Source organism: Oncorhynchus kisutch, unplaced genomic scaffold, assembly GCF_002021735.2.
Source record: "Oncorhynchus kisutch isolate 150728-3 unplaced genomic scaffold, Okis_V2 scaffold3462, whole genome shotgun sequence".
NCBI classification, from domain to species: domain Eukaryota; kingdom Metazoa; phylum Chordata; class Actinopteri; order Salmoniformes; family Salmonidae; genus Oncorhynchus; species Oncorhynchus kisutch.
The window spans coordinates 1-13,751 of NW_022265407.1; the positions used below are offsets into that span (position 1 = coordinate 1).

At 40.5% G+C, this 13,751-nt stretch overlaps 1 protein-coding gene across 1 annotated transcript; it reads left to right on the plus strand.

Annotated features, from left to right (window-relative positions):
• Positions 1-5,626: 5,626 nt before the first annotated feature.
• LOC109876263 (doublecortin domain-containing protein 2) lies at positions 5,627-13,311 on the plus strand (the record flags this gene model as incomplete). Its single annotated transcript, XM_031820520.1, has 6 exons — positions 5,627-5,631; positions 5,726-6,043; positions 7,787-7,841; positions 11,460-11,548; positions 12,101-12,235; positions 13,162-13,311. Coding segments are annotated over exons 1-6 (752 nt in total), but the record flags the coding sequence as incomplete, so codon positions are not given.
• Positions 13,312-13,751: the final 440 nt, after the last annotated feature.

The following is a 13,751-nucleotide window of genomic DNA, read 5'->3' on the forward strand; positions in this document are numbered from 1 at the left end:
GGGTTTAACTGCTGTCATTACTACATCTAATAACCACCTCTTAGGATAGGTTTACTGCTGTCATTACTACATCTAATAACCACCTCTAGGATAGGGTTTAACTGCTGTCATTACTACATCTAATAACCACCTCTAGGATAGGGTTTAACTGCTGTCATTACTACTCTTATACACATCTAGATGTGTATAAGAGACAAGGGTTTAACTGCTGTCATTACTACATCTAATAACCACCTCTAGGATAGGGTTTAACTGCTGTCATTACTACATCTAATAACCACCTCTAGGATAGGGTTTAACTGCTGTCATTACTACATCTAATAACCACCTCTAGGATAGGGTTTAACTGCTGTCATTACTACATCTAATAACCACCTCTAGGATAGGGTTTAACTGCTGTCATTACTACATCTAATAACCACTCTAGGATAGGGTTTAACTGCTGTCATTACTACATCTAATAACCACCTCTAGGATAGGGTTTAACTGCTGTCATTACTACATCTACTACACCAGCTCTAGGATAGGGTTTAACTGCTGTCATTACTACATCTAATAACCACCTCTAGGATAGGGTTTAACTGCTGTCATTACTACATCTAATAACCACCTCTAGGATAGGGTTTAACTGCTGTCATTACTACATCTAATAACCACCTCTAGGATAGGGTTTAACTGCTGTCATTACTACATCTAATAACCACCTCTAGGATAGGGTTTAACTGCTGTCATTACTACATCTAATAACCACCTCTAGGATAGGGTTTAACTGCTGTCATTACTACATCTAATAACCACCTCTAGGATAGGGTTTAACTGCTGTCATTACTACATCTAATAACCACCTCTAGGATAGGGTTTAACTGCTGTCATTACTACATCTAATAACCACCTCTAGGATAGGTTTAACTGCTGTCATTACTATATCTAATAACCACCTCTAGGATAGGGTTTAACTGCTGTCATTACTACATCTAATAACCACCTCTAGGATAGGGTTTAACTGCTGTCATTACTGAACAACAAATCTACTAAGCCACCTCTAGGATAGGGTTTAACTGCTGGTCATTACTACATCTAATAACCACCTCTAGGATAGGGTTTTAACTGCTGTCATTACTACATCTTAATAACCACCTCTAGGATAGGGTGTTAACTGCTGTCCATTACTATGTACCCGCTAACATATAACCACCTCTAGGATAGGGTTTAAACTGCTGTCATTACTACAATCTAATAACCACCTCTAGGGATAGGTTTAACTGCTGTTCATTACTATATCCTAATAACCACCTCTAGGGATAGGGTTTATTACTGCTGTCATTACTACATCTATAACCACCTCTAGGATAGGGTTAACTGCCTGGTCATTACTACTACATCTATAACCCCCTCTAGGATAGGGTTAACTGCTGTCCTTACTATAATCTAATCACCACCTCTAGGATAGGGTTAACTGCTGTCATTAACTAACATCTAATACCACCTCTAGGATAGGGTTTAAACTGCTGTCATTACTACTATCTAATAACCACCTCTAGGATAGGGTTTAACTGCTGTCATTACTACATCTAATAACCACCTCTAGGATAGGTTTAACTGCTGTCATTACTACATCTAATAACCACCTCTAGATAGGGTTTAACTGCTGTCATTACTACATCTAATAACCACCTCTAGGATAGGGTTTAACTGCTGTCATTACTACATCTAATAACCACCTCTAGGATGGGTTTAACTGCTGTCATTACTACATCTAATTAACCACCTCTAGGATAGGGTTTAACTGCTGTCATTACTACATCGTATAACCCCTCTAGGATAGGGTTTAACTGCTGTCATTACTAATCTAATAACCACCTCTAGGATAGGGTTTAACTGCTGTCATTACTACATCTAATAACCACCTCTAGGATAGGGTTTAACTGCTGTCATTACTACATCTAATAACCACCTCTAGGATAGGGTTTAACTGCTGTCATTACTACATCTAATAACCACTCTAGGATCAAGGGTTTAAACTGCTGTCATTACTACATCTAATAACCACCTCTAGGATAGGGTTTAACTGCTGTCATTACTACATCTAATAACCACCTCTAGGATAGGGTTTAACTGCTGTCATTACACATCTAATAACCACCTCTAGGATAGGGTTTAACTGCTGTCATTACTATATCTAATAACCACCTCTAGGATAGGGTTTAACTGCTGTCATTACTATATCTAATAACCACCTCTAGGATAGGGTTTAACTGCTGTCATTACTACATCTAATAACCACCTCTAGGATAGGGTTTAACAAATTATGTTTTTATTGTTTTATATAGAGATTTAGGCTATATCCCATTAAACAAATAGTTATTTATAATTATTAAAAGATGAGATTTAGGCTATATCCTCAAATGGTGTGCATTGGCATTGCTCTTTGAAAGCTTGGCTGGTGTTATCTTAACATTACTGTAGCCATTCTTGGCATTTTAAATGAATGACATATACCTATTGATTCTCCTAAATGCCTCATGCACTTAGTTCAACTGTCACACCCCATCAGAACTCAAAATAGAAGCGTGTTTTATTCCAATGTTAGAATTGTTACATTTACAATCATTGTAAATGTAAACAAACACTGTATGGTCTCAAACCATTAAAACCATGGTTACAACTATCATTTAGAAATAATGGTTTCTATTCTTATGTAGTGTCTTTACTTACTGGGAGAGAGAGGGAGAGAGAGGGAGAGAGAGAGAGACAGAGAGAGAGACAGAGAGAGAGAGAGAGAGAGAGAGAGAGAGAGAGAGAGAGAGACAGAGACAGAGAGACGCAGAGAGAGAGACAGAGAGAGAGAGAGAGAGAGAGAGAGAGAGAGAGAGAGAGAGAGAGAGAGAGGAGAGAGAGAGAGTAAGAGAGAGAGAGAAAGAGAGAGAGAGAGAGAGACACTTTTTTGGTGTTCCAAAAAAGGTCCAGTCACCAGGACCACAAATACAAATTCCATCTAGACACTGTTGCCCTAGAGCACACAAAAAACTATACATACCTTGGCCTAAGCATCAGCGCCACAGGTAACTTCCACAAAGCTGTGAACGATCTGAGAGACAAGGCAAGAAGGGCATTCTATGCCATCAAAAGAAACATAAATTTCAACATACCAATTAGGATTTGGCTAAAAATACTTGAATCAGTCATAGAGCCCATTGCCCTTTATGGTTGTGAGGTCTGGGGTCCGCTCACCAACCAAGACTTCACAAAATGGGACATTTGTAATGTCTTTACTGTTTTGAAACTTCTGTATGTGTAATGTTTACTGTTAATTTTTGTTGTTTTTCACTTTATATATCCAATTTGTATGTTGTCTACCTCACTTGCTTTGGCAATGTTAACACATGTTTCCCATGCCAATAAAGCCCTTGAATTGAATTGAATTGAATTGAGAGAGAGAGAGAGAGAGAGAGAGAGAGAGAGACAGAGACAGAGACAGAGACAGAGACAGAGAGAGAGAGAGAGAGAGAGAGAGAGAGAGAGAGAGAGAGAGAGAGAGACAGAGACAGAGAGAGAGAGAGAGAGAGAGAGACAGAGAGAGAGAGAGAGAGAGACAGAGAGACAGAGAGACAGAGAGACAGAGAGACAGAGAGAGAGAGAGAAAGAGAGAGAGAGAGAAAGATTGGTTCAACATCTAATACTATGCCACCATCTTGTGGCCTTGTCAGTAACAACACACTGTGATCCCTGTTGCTGTGATGTTTGAGTGATCTCTCTGTGGGTTTTTAAAGGATTTAAAAGCTGGATAGATCTGTAGTAATAGGCTTCTATGTCTACATGTACGAATTGACCAGAATGTCTACAATATTGTAAAATCGTGTCATTGTAAATTTACCGTGGAAATTAGGCATTCGTTTAGAAATAACAAAATGACATTCATCACCTCTGTTGTCTTGGTGTGATCTAACCTCGTTGTTATAAACTGCAATGTGTCCCTTTTTGGCAGACACAATAAAAATTCACATAGAAATGTCAGTTATAGATCTGTGATTATCATTGAAAACAAATCTAAGAAGGAGTAGATCTCTTCTATGTGTGCTATTTCTATGCTTCCCCATTCTTAAATATCCCGTTTTTGTGTCTTTTTACTTTCGGTTTTGTACACCAGATTCAAACAGCTGAACATTCAATTTTTCGGGTTATGGGAAATATATTTCACAGCCGTTTAGATGGTACAATGATTCTCTACACAATTGGCTGCTTGTTTTGTCACATCAACTGAAATTAGGCGAACTGTTCGAATTTTAACAATCAGGAAATGGTCGGAAGCTATTTCTGCATATTGCACCTTTGAGAGCCATACACACTGTGAAATGTTCTGCATCTCTGTTGTCAGGCAACGCAATATATAATACACCAAAACAAACATGTTTTTCTTCTACGTTCAAGATCCAACACAGGACCTCCAATTGGTCCCTTGATATCTAATTACAACTAAATTACTTTTCAAACTTTAAAGGCCCAGTGCTGTGTGTTAGATATATTTCCACACTAGGTGGTTGGAATAATACTGTGAAATGGGGCGGCAGTGTAGCCTAGTGGTTAGAGCATTGGACTAGTAACTGAAAGGTTGCAAGTTCAAATCCCCGAGCTGACAAGGTACAAAATCTGTCGTTCTGCCCTTGAACAGGCAGTTAACCCACTGTTCCTATGCCGTCATTGAAAATAAGAATTTGTTCTTAACTGACTTGCCAAGTTAAATAAAGGTAAAAAAAAAAAAAAAAATATTGTGAAAATTATGCAAATGCACTTTAATTGTGAGAGCTTTTTGGGAAAGACATGTCCTGTTGACCGTCCCCATGTGGTTAATTAGTTAATAGACCAATAAGAAAGAGAGTTCCAAACCTCTCTGCCAATAACAGCTCGTTTTCAGTTTCCCCCTCCCCATTCAGACCACGCCCAGACAGACCTAGCAACATTCTTGCTTGAGAAAATGCTATTTGCGAATAATACGTTTCTTTATTTTTTTAAAACAATTTTAATTTAAAACACTTGCGGTAAGATACTTCATTTTTTAACCAGAAATTATTTGATATTGAGATAAAAACGTCTGCATTGGGCCTTTAAAGGTTCCATAGATTTTTTATTTTGTAAATTGATTCTCTTCACTTTTTTTTTGTACAGAGTTATACGTGTGCTTACGGCTTGTTCCCCATTCACAACGTTTATATTCCATTCACTTCTTTTTAGTTGAGTTATTAACCCACCTGTTGCTTGTGGGGGGGTATAGTTAGTGACAAGCGGTGTGACTGTGTGTGTTTCTATAGAAACGGCTCCAATACCTGCCCTCCCGTGACACCTCGGCGTTGAACCGTAGGAAAACGGTATGATACACACGAGACTTCTACGGTCACCTGGGCATAACGGGGCACGCAAACCTGACTCTCTGCATGTGGCTTTTTATGAAGTTGTTCCCGTTACATTCAGAAACATTTGTACCAGGAAGTATTTACCTGGATAACATGCACGCTGGAAGAACTCAGCTAACTTCAAAGTAGCATAACTTTCGTTCAGGTTGGACTATTTTATGCGAAGTTCAAGATGCTCATTTGAAAATGTGGACTGAATGGACCTAAAATATCCGGTAATGGCGTATCGATAATGTCGACCGTCCTATCCTGTAACAGAAGTGGTCAACTACGTTGAAATTGGATGCATTTTGTATTTGTGTGGGGTAATGATCTAGCACAGCCTTCGATACTTTCACCCCGATCGTCATGAACTCTGAAAAGCCCAGTTTTCTATCGCAACCTGTCGTGAAGAACATATTCGTGTATCGGAATGGAGATCCGTTTTACGAGGCTCGCCGGTTAGTGGTAAACCAAAAGAGAGTGTCCAATTTTGATACTTTTCTTCGAGATGTGACCGGGGGTGTGCAGGCTCCGTTTGGAGCGGTTCGGAACATCTACACCCCTAGAATGGGCCATCGGGTGGCCTGCCTGGACCATCTACAGAGCGGGGAACAATATGTCGCTGCCGGGAGAGAGAAATTCAAGAAATTGGAGTAAGATAATTGTGTGTGTGCGTAATACTTGTCTGTTGTATTAGTTAATGTACATTATTGAAGGATTAATTGATGTTCATTGTATACTGAATGACAGACTCACTGTCTGTGATATTCATTGTATACTGAATGACAGACTCACTGTCTGTGATATTCATTGTATACTGAATGACAGACTCACTGTCTGTGATGGTCATTGTTTACTGAATGACAGACTCACTGTCTGTGATATTCATTGTATACTGAATGACAGACTCACTGTCTGTGATGTTCATTGTTTACTGAATGACAGACTCACTGTCTGTGATGTTCATTGATACGGTCTGTGATGTTCATTGTATACTGAATGACAGACTTACTGTCTGTGATGTTCATTGATACTGTCTGTGATGTTCATTGTATACTGAATGACAGACTCACTGTCTGTGATGTTCACATTTCAAGGTCGAGTTGACCTCACCCTACTGATGTTCCAATAACTATAAAAGAGTGAAAACCCTAATTTGAACTGTTACAATTGGACAGTGTTCCCTAAACATGTAGGCCACTGTACCCACTTTAATTGTTTATCTGTAAAGCAGCTTTTTATTAAAGGGTTTGTAGAGATGGCATTTAGCCCACACTCCTTATAGAATCTATTCTTAGTAGTTGTATCCTCATATTTTATCACGGAAAGGTTTTTTTTCATGATAATTGTCTCTCCGTTGTAAATTGCAGTCACTTAGATAGGAGCTTTGTAGAGATGACATTGTGACATAGAGACATAGAGATGACATTGTGACATAGAGATGACACTGTGACATAGAGATGAAATTGTGACATAGAGATGACATTGTGACAGAGATGACACTGTGACATAGAGATGACATTGTGACATAGAGACATAGAGATGACATTGTGACAGAGATGACATTGTGACATAGAGATGACATTGTGACATAGAGACATAGAGATGACACTGTGACATAGAGATGACATTCTGACATATAGACATAGAGATGACATTGTGACATAGAGATGACATTGTGACATAGAGACATAGAGATGACACTGTGACATAGAGATGACATTGTGACATATAGACATAGAGATGACATTGTGACATAGAGATGACATTGTGACATAGAGACATAGAGATGACATTGTGACAGAGATGACATTGTGACATAGAGACATAGAGATGACATTGTGACATATAGACATAGAGATGACATTGTGACATAGAGATGACATTGTGACATAGAGACATATAGATGACATTGTGACATAGAGATGACATTGTGACATTTGGACCACACTCCTCCTAGACACATTATATGGCCTCCTGAGTGGCACAGCGGTCTAAGGCACTTACCTCTTAGTGCTAGAGGCGTCACTACAGACCCTGGTTCGATCCTTGGCTGTATCACAACCAGCCATGATCGGAAGGAGTGTGAGCCCAGCGTCGTCCGGGTTAAGGGAGGGTTTGGGCCGGGGTAGGGCCGTCATTGTAAAATAAGAATTTGTTATGAACTGACTTGCCTAGTTAAATAAAGGTTAAATAAATAAAAATATTCTGTAAAATTTCTGACCAATTAAACCAGATAATTGCAGTTGTGTGTATAACGTTGTCCCTCCATTGTAATTGCAGTTGTGTGTATAACTTTGTCCCTCCATTGTAATTGCAGTTGTGTGTGTATAACTTTGTCCCTCCATTGTAATTGCAGTTGCCTGTATAACTTTGTCCTTCCATTGTAATTGCAGTTATTCACAGATAGGATCCAGAAAGAAGAGGATGCTCCTTACTTCTTCAGGGCAGGTGAGATGACTTGTTGCACTATCCACCATTCACACCACTTTACCAAGAGAAACTCACTAGACCTTGTCTTCTACTGGTCCTGGCTTGTGGCCATGCTGTGCTGTCAATTAGACTGCAACTGTTTTGAATGATTGATGACATTTGCCCTTCAAAAGGGAAACATGTTTTTAATTGTTCATTATTCACTCACAAGATGTCCTGGTCTCTGGGTGCCTGTTTGAGATGTCCTGGTCTCTGGGTGCCTGTTTGAGAAGCCCTGGTCTCTGGGTGCCTGTTTGAGAAGCCCTGGTCTCTGGGTGCCTGTTTGAGAAGCCCTGGTCTCTGGGTGCCTGTTTGAGAAGCCCTGGTCTCTGGGTGCCTGTTTGAGAAGCCCTGGTCTCTGGGTGCCTGTTTGAGAAGCCCTGGTCTCTGGGTGCCCTGTTGAGAAGCCCTGGCCTCTAGGTGCCCTGTTGAGAAGCCCTGGTCTCTGGGTGCCTGTTTGAGAAGCATCAGCTATGAAAGGTGTAATGTCAGTCACCACGTTTACATGCGCACAGTATTCTGGGTAGTAGCTCATATCCGCTTAAGGTCTTATTTGGGATTAGATGTTTACATGCACCTTTGATATCCTGCTCACGAGTATCACTGTACCCATGAATTATCAGAATGTTCGTCATTTAAGTTAATATGGGTTAAATGGATTAGTAACTTCAACATGGACACTGACTGTATGTAGGCCTTTAACCTCTCACCTGTAGAGTAATATAGTATCAACTGCTGCAGAATTATCAATTACTTGCAGTATAGTTATACAACAAATGTTAATTTAGTCTCGGGAACAGGAGTGGAGAAATATGATTTCTTTCAGCATCTCTTGAGAAAATGTGAATGTGCGTGTAATGTGTTGTCTTTGACTCTGTTATGCAAGCAGACACTATTTCAACCACATAAAATATGCATCCAAGACGAACTGAAGTCTTATCAGAAACGGGTTTTATCATTTTGACAGCTTTTCATTTCCTTTAAACCGGTCAAACTGATGATAGTTGGACATTTTGCATGGGGACTGGTCTTTCCACTGTTCTGGGAGTTATTGAGTTTTCTCCCCGGTCCCTAAAACAAAACAGACAACTTTACCGGTGTTAACTAGGTTACTAATGCATTCGTTCTATCGATGTAAGACATTATTCTGGTCAGCACTACTTTATTTAGTTTTCTGGGGCAACAAGTTATGACAGAACAGAAGCTGCGTCTATCTTAACTATAGTTGACAAACAACTGGCCGACCAAATGTCAGAAATGACAATATGGCCGACCAAATGTCAGAAATGACAATATGGCCGACCAAATGTCAGAAATGACAATATGGCCGACCAAATGTCAGAAATGACAATATGGCCGACCAAATGTCAGAAATGACAATATGGCCGACCAAATGTCAGAAATGACAATATGGCCGACCAAATGTCGGAAATGACAATATGGCCGACCAAATGTCGGAAATGACAATATGGCCGACCAAATGTCGGAAATGACAATATGGCCGACCAAATGTCGGAAATGACAATATGGCCGACCAAATGTCGGAAATGACAATATGGCCGACCAAATGTCAGAAATGACAATATGGCCGACCAAATGTCGGAAATGACAGTATGGCCGACCAAATGTCGGAAATGACAGTATGGCCGACCAAATGTTGGAAATGACAATATGGCCGACCAAATGTCGGAAATGACAATATGGCCGACCAAATGTCGGAAATGACAATATGACCGACCAACTGTCGGAAATGACAATATGTATATACCATGTAACCGTGGTAACCTGAATAATAACAGGATATTGGTGTGCATGTAAACGTGGTAACCTGAATAATAACAGGATATTGGTGTGCATGTAACCGTGGTAACCTGAATAATAACAGGATATTGGTGTGCATGTAAACGTGGTAACCTGAATAATAACAGGATATTGGTGTGCATGTAACCGTGGTAACCTGAATAATAACAGGATATTGGTGTGCATGTAACCGTGGTAACCGGAATAATAACAGGATATTGGTGTGCATGTAACCGTGGTAACCTGAATAATAACAGGATATTGGTGTGCATGTAAACATGGTAACCTGAATAATAACAGGATATTGGTGTGCATGTAACCGTGGTAACCTGAATAATAACAGGATATTGGTGTGCATGTAACCGTGGTAACCTGAATAATAACAGGATATTGGTGTGCATGTAAACATGGTAACCTGAACAACAACAGGATATTGGTGTGCATGTAACCGGGGTAACCTGCATAATAACAGGATATTGGTGTGCATGTAACCGTGGTAACCTGAATAATAACAGGATATTGGTGTGCATGTCACCGTGGTAACCTGAATAATAACAGGATATTGGTGTCCATGTAATCGTGGTAACCTGATTAATAACAGGATATTGGTGTGCATGTAGACACGGTAACCTGAATAATAACAGGATATTGGTGTGCATGTAACCGTGGTAACCTGAATAATAACAGGATATTGGTGTGCATGTAACCGTGGTAACCTGAATAATAACAGGATATTGGTGTGCATGTAAACGTGGTAACCTGAATAATAACAGGATATTGGTGTGCATGTAACCGTGGTAACCTGAATAATAACAGGATATTGGCGTGCATGTAGACACGGTAACCTGAATAATAACAGGATATTGGTGTGCATGTAACCGTGGTAACCTGAATAATAACAGGATATTGGCGTGCATGTAACCGTGGTAACCTGAATAATAACAGGATATTGGCGTGCATGTAACCGTGGTAACCTGAATAATAACAGGATATTGGCGTGCATGTAAACGTGTTCAGTGCTGTTTGAGAAAGATCAGCTAAGTGAGAGGCGAATACACCAGTGTTTAGTCACCTCCTTTTTTGTGGTTTGTGAATAATCACTTTGTTGGCAGATCAGTGACTATGAATGACTAATGTAGTGATGATAATCAACCTCCTCCAATACAGATTTACAACCTGGAATAGCATCTTTAATCAAGCATTGTTGTCCGCCGCAGAGCGCCTCGTGGTCAGATCTCTTACCACACACCGAGAGGTGGAAACACTGACGTCACACGTCCGTAACCTCCTTGTCCAGCGCTAAGGGTTTTATTTACAATCAGTTTATTGGCAGAGGAGCAGCAACAAGCACACAGGCTGTGTTCCCAAAATGGGCACTTGCAATCCTATGGAAGTGCACCACTTTTGACCAGGGACCATAGTGCTCTGGCCAAAAGGTAGGGCACTCTATAGGGAATAGGGTGTCATTTGGGACACAGACACTGCATGATTTCTGTTCTAATCATGACTAGTGGAGGTTTAATAGGCCAGTCTATTTATGAGAGCCACACTCACCACTGTCGTGTTCCTCTGATTGGTTCAATTAAAGAGGCCCTCAAACAACACTCAGAACCCTGGCTGTGACCAAACAGCCTGTCGCACTTAAGAGGAAGTAGGGCTAGGATGGACTGTTAACTGGGTTTAGGACTCTTCCCAAACAGGCAGTTAACCCACTGTTCCCTGGTAGGCCGTCATTGTGAATAAGAATTTGTTCTTAACTGACTTGCCAAGTTAAATAAATCTCTCCTCTACTTTTAGCCGTATCCACAGGCTAAACCGGTGCCCCAGAGTCGAATCATTGTATCAGCAAGATTCCTGAAACCCATCAAAGAACCCTGTTCGATTTTGTAAGTTCAACTTACATTTGTCCCTGTGTGAATGTGTCTGTGTGTTGTGTTAATATACAGATAGACCCTACTACATCATCACAGTTGTTTGTGATTGATATGGATCTGAACTGGTGCCTGATATTAATTGTGTTATAATTAACCAATAAGGTTCGAGGGGGTGTGGTTTATGGCCAATATACCACGGCTAAGGGCTGTTGTTATGCACAACGCGGAGTGTCTGGACACAGCCCTTAGCCGTGGTATATTGGCCATATACCACACAGCCGTACTGCTATTATAAACTGGTTACCAATGTTATTAGAGCAGTGAAAAATACATGTTTTTGTCATACCCGTGGTATACGGTCTGGTATACCACAGCTGTCAGCCAATCAGCATTCAGGGTTCGAAACCACCCAGTTTATAATTACATTTAACACTTTGAGTCATTTAGCAGAAGCTCTTATGCAGAGTATTCATCTTGAAATAGCTCAGTGAGCCAGCCAGGTACGACAGTCGTAGTGAGAATGTTCCGTGTTCTGACTGTGAAGTTTTCTGATTCTCCTGACAGCGTGGTAGCGAATGGTGATGTGTTGACCCCAGCGTTAAGGCTGCTGATACCCCAACGGATACTGGGCCAATACGACAGGGTTCTGGAGATGATCACTGACAAAATGGGTTTGAGAATCCTGGGGTGTGTACGAAGGTACCCAAACGTCATTGGTTTCACTTAAATAGATGTTGTTTTAAGTCAATTAATTAATCTGTTTCATAAATTTTTTTGGGCCGCAGTTTCCCAGACACATATTTAAACCTAGTCCAGGACTGAAAATCATACTGAATGGGGATTCTCCAATCAAATACATTTGTGTTGTTGTTCAGGATTAATCTGTGTCTGGGAAACTCGTCCTGTGAGTTTCATTGTCAACGTAACATTAGATCTGGTTTATAACGTCTTTGTCCTCTTCTTCCTAAATGACAGGTGATGTGTGAGTTTCATTGTCAACGGAACATTAGATCTGGTTTATAACGTCTTTGTCCTCTTCTTCCTAAATGACAGGTGATGTGTGAGTTTCATTGTCAACGGAACATTAGATCTGGTTTATAAAGTCTTTGTCCTCTTCTTCCTAAATGACAGGTGATGTGTGAGTTTCATTGTCAACGTAACATTAGATCTGGTTTATAACGTCTTCGTCCTCTTCTTCCTAAATGACAGGTGATGTGTGAGTTTCATTGTCAACGTAACATTAGATCTGGTTTATAACGTCTTCGTCCTCTTCTTCCTAAATGACAGGTGATGTGTGAGTTTCATTGTCAACGTAACATTAGATCTGGTTTATAACGTCTTCGTCCTCTTCTTCCTAAATGACAGGTGATGTGTGAGTTTCATTGTCAACGTAACATTAGATCTGGTTTATAACGTCTTCGTCCTCTTCTTCCTAAATGACAGGTGATGTGTGAGTTTCATTGTCAACGTAACATTAGATCTGGTTTATAACGTCTTCGTCCTCTTCTTCCTAAATGACAGGTGATGTGTGAGTTTCATTGTCAACGTAACATTAGATCTGGTTTATAACGTCTTCGTCCTCTTCTTCCTAAATGACAGGTGAGTTTTCTCCTCTTTTTTTACAGCCTTTACACCTTTGATGGAAATCATGTGAACGAGGGAAAGGACTTGGAGACTGGGCAGTTTTACGTGGCTGTTGGGAGAGACAAGTTTAAAAGACTTCCCTACAGTGACCTTCTGTTCACCAAACCAAGGGGAATACGAAGGACTACAGGGTGAATATCTCAGAAGGCTTCTGACTCATTGGATTGTTCCTTTTTGTTCATTCCTTACTTCATTCATTGTTCTCTCCTTTATTTCTTTACTCTCTCTCTCTCTCTGTCTCTCTCTCTGTCTCTCTCTCTGTCTCTCTCTCTCTCTCTCTCTCTGTCTCTCTCTCTGTCTCTCTCTCTCTGTCTCTCTCTCTCTGTCTCTCTCTCTCTCTCTCTCTGTCTCTCTCTCTCTCTGTCTCTCTCTCTGTCTCTCTCTCTGTCTCTCTCTCTCTCTCTGTCTCTCTCTCTGTCTCTCTCTCTCTGTCTCTCTCTCTCTCTCTGTCTCTCTCGCTGTCTCTCTCGCTGTCTCTCTCGCTGTCTCTCTCTCTGTCTCTCTCTCTCTCTCTGTCTCTCTCTCTGTCTCTTCTCTCTGTCTCTTCTCTCTCTCTCTGTCTCTGTCTCTT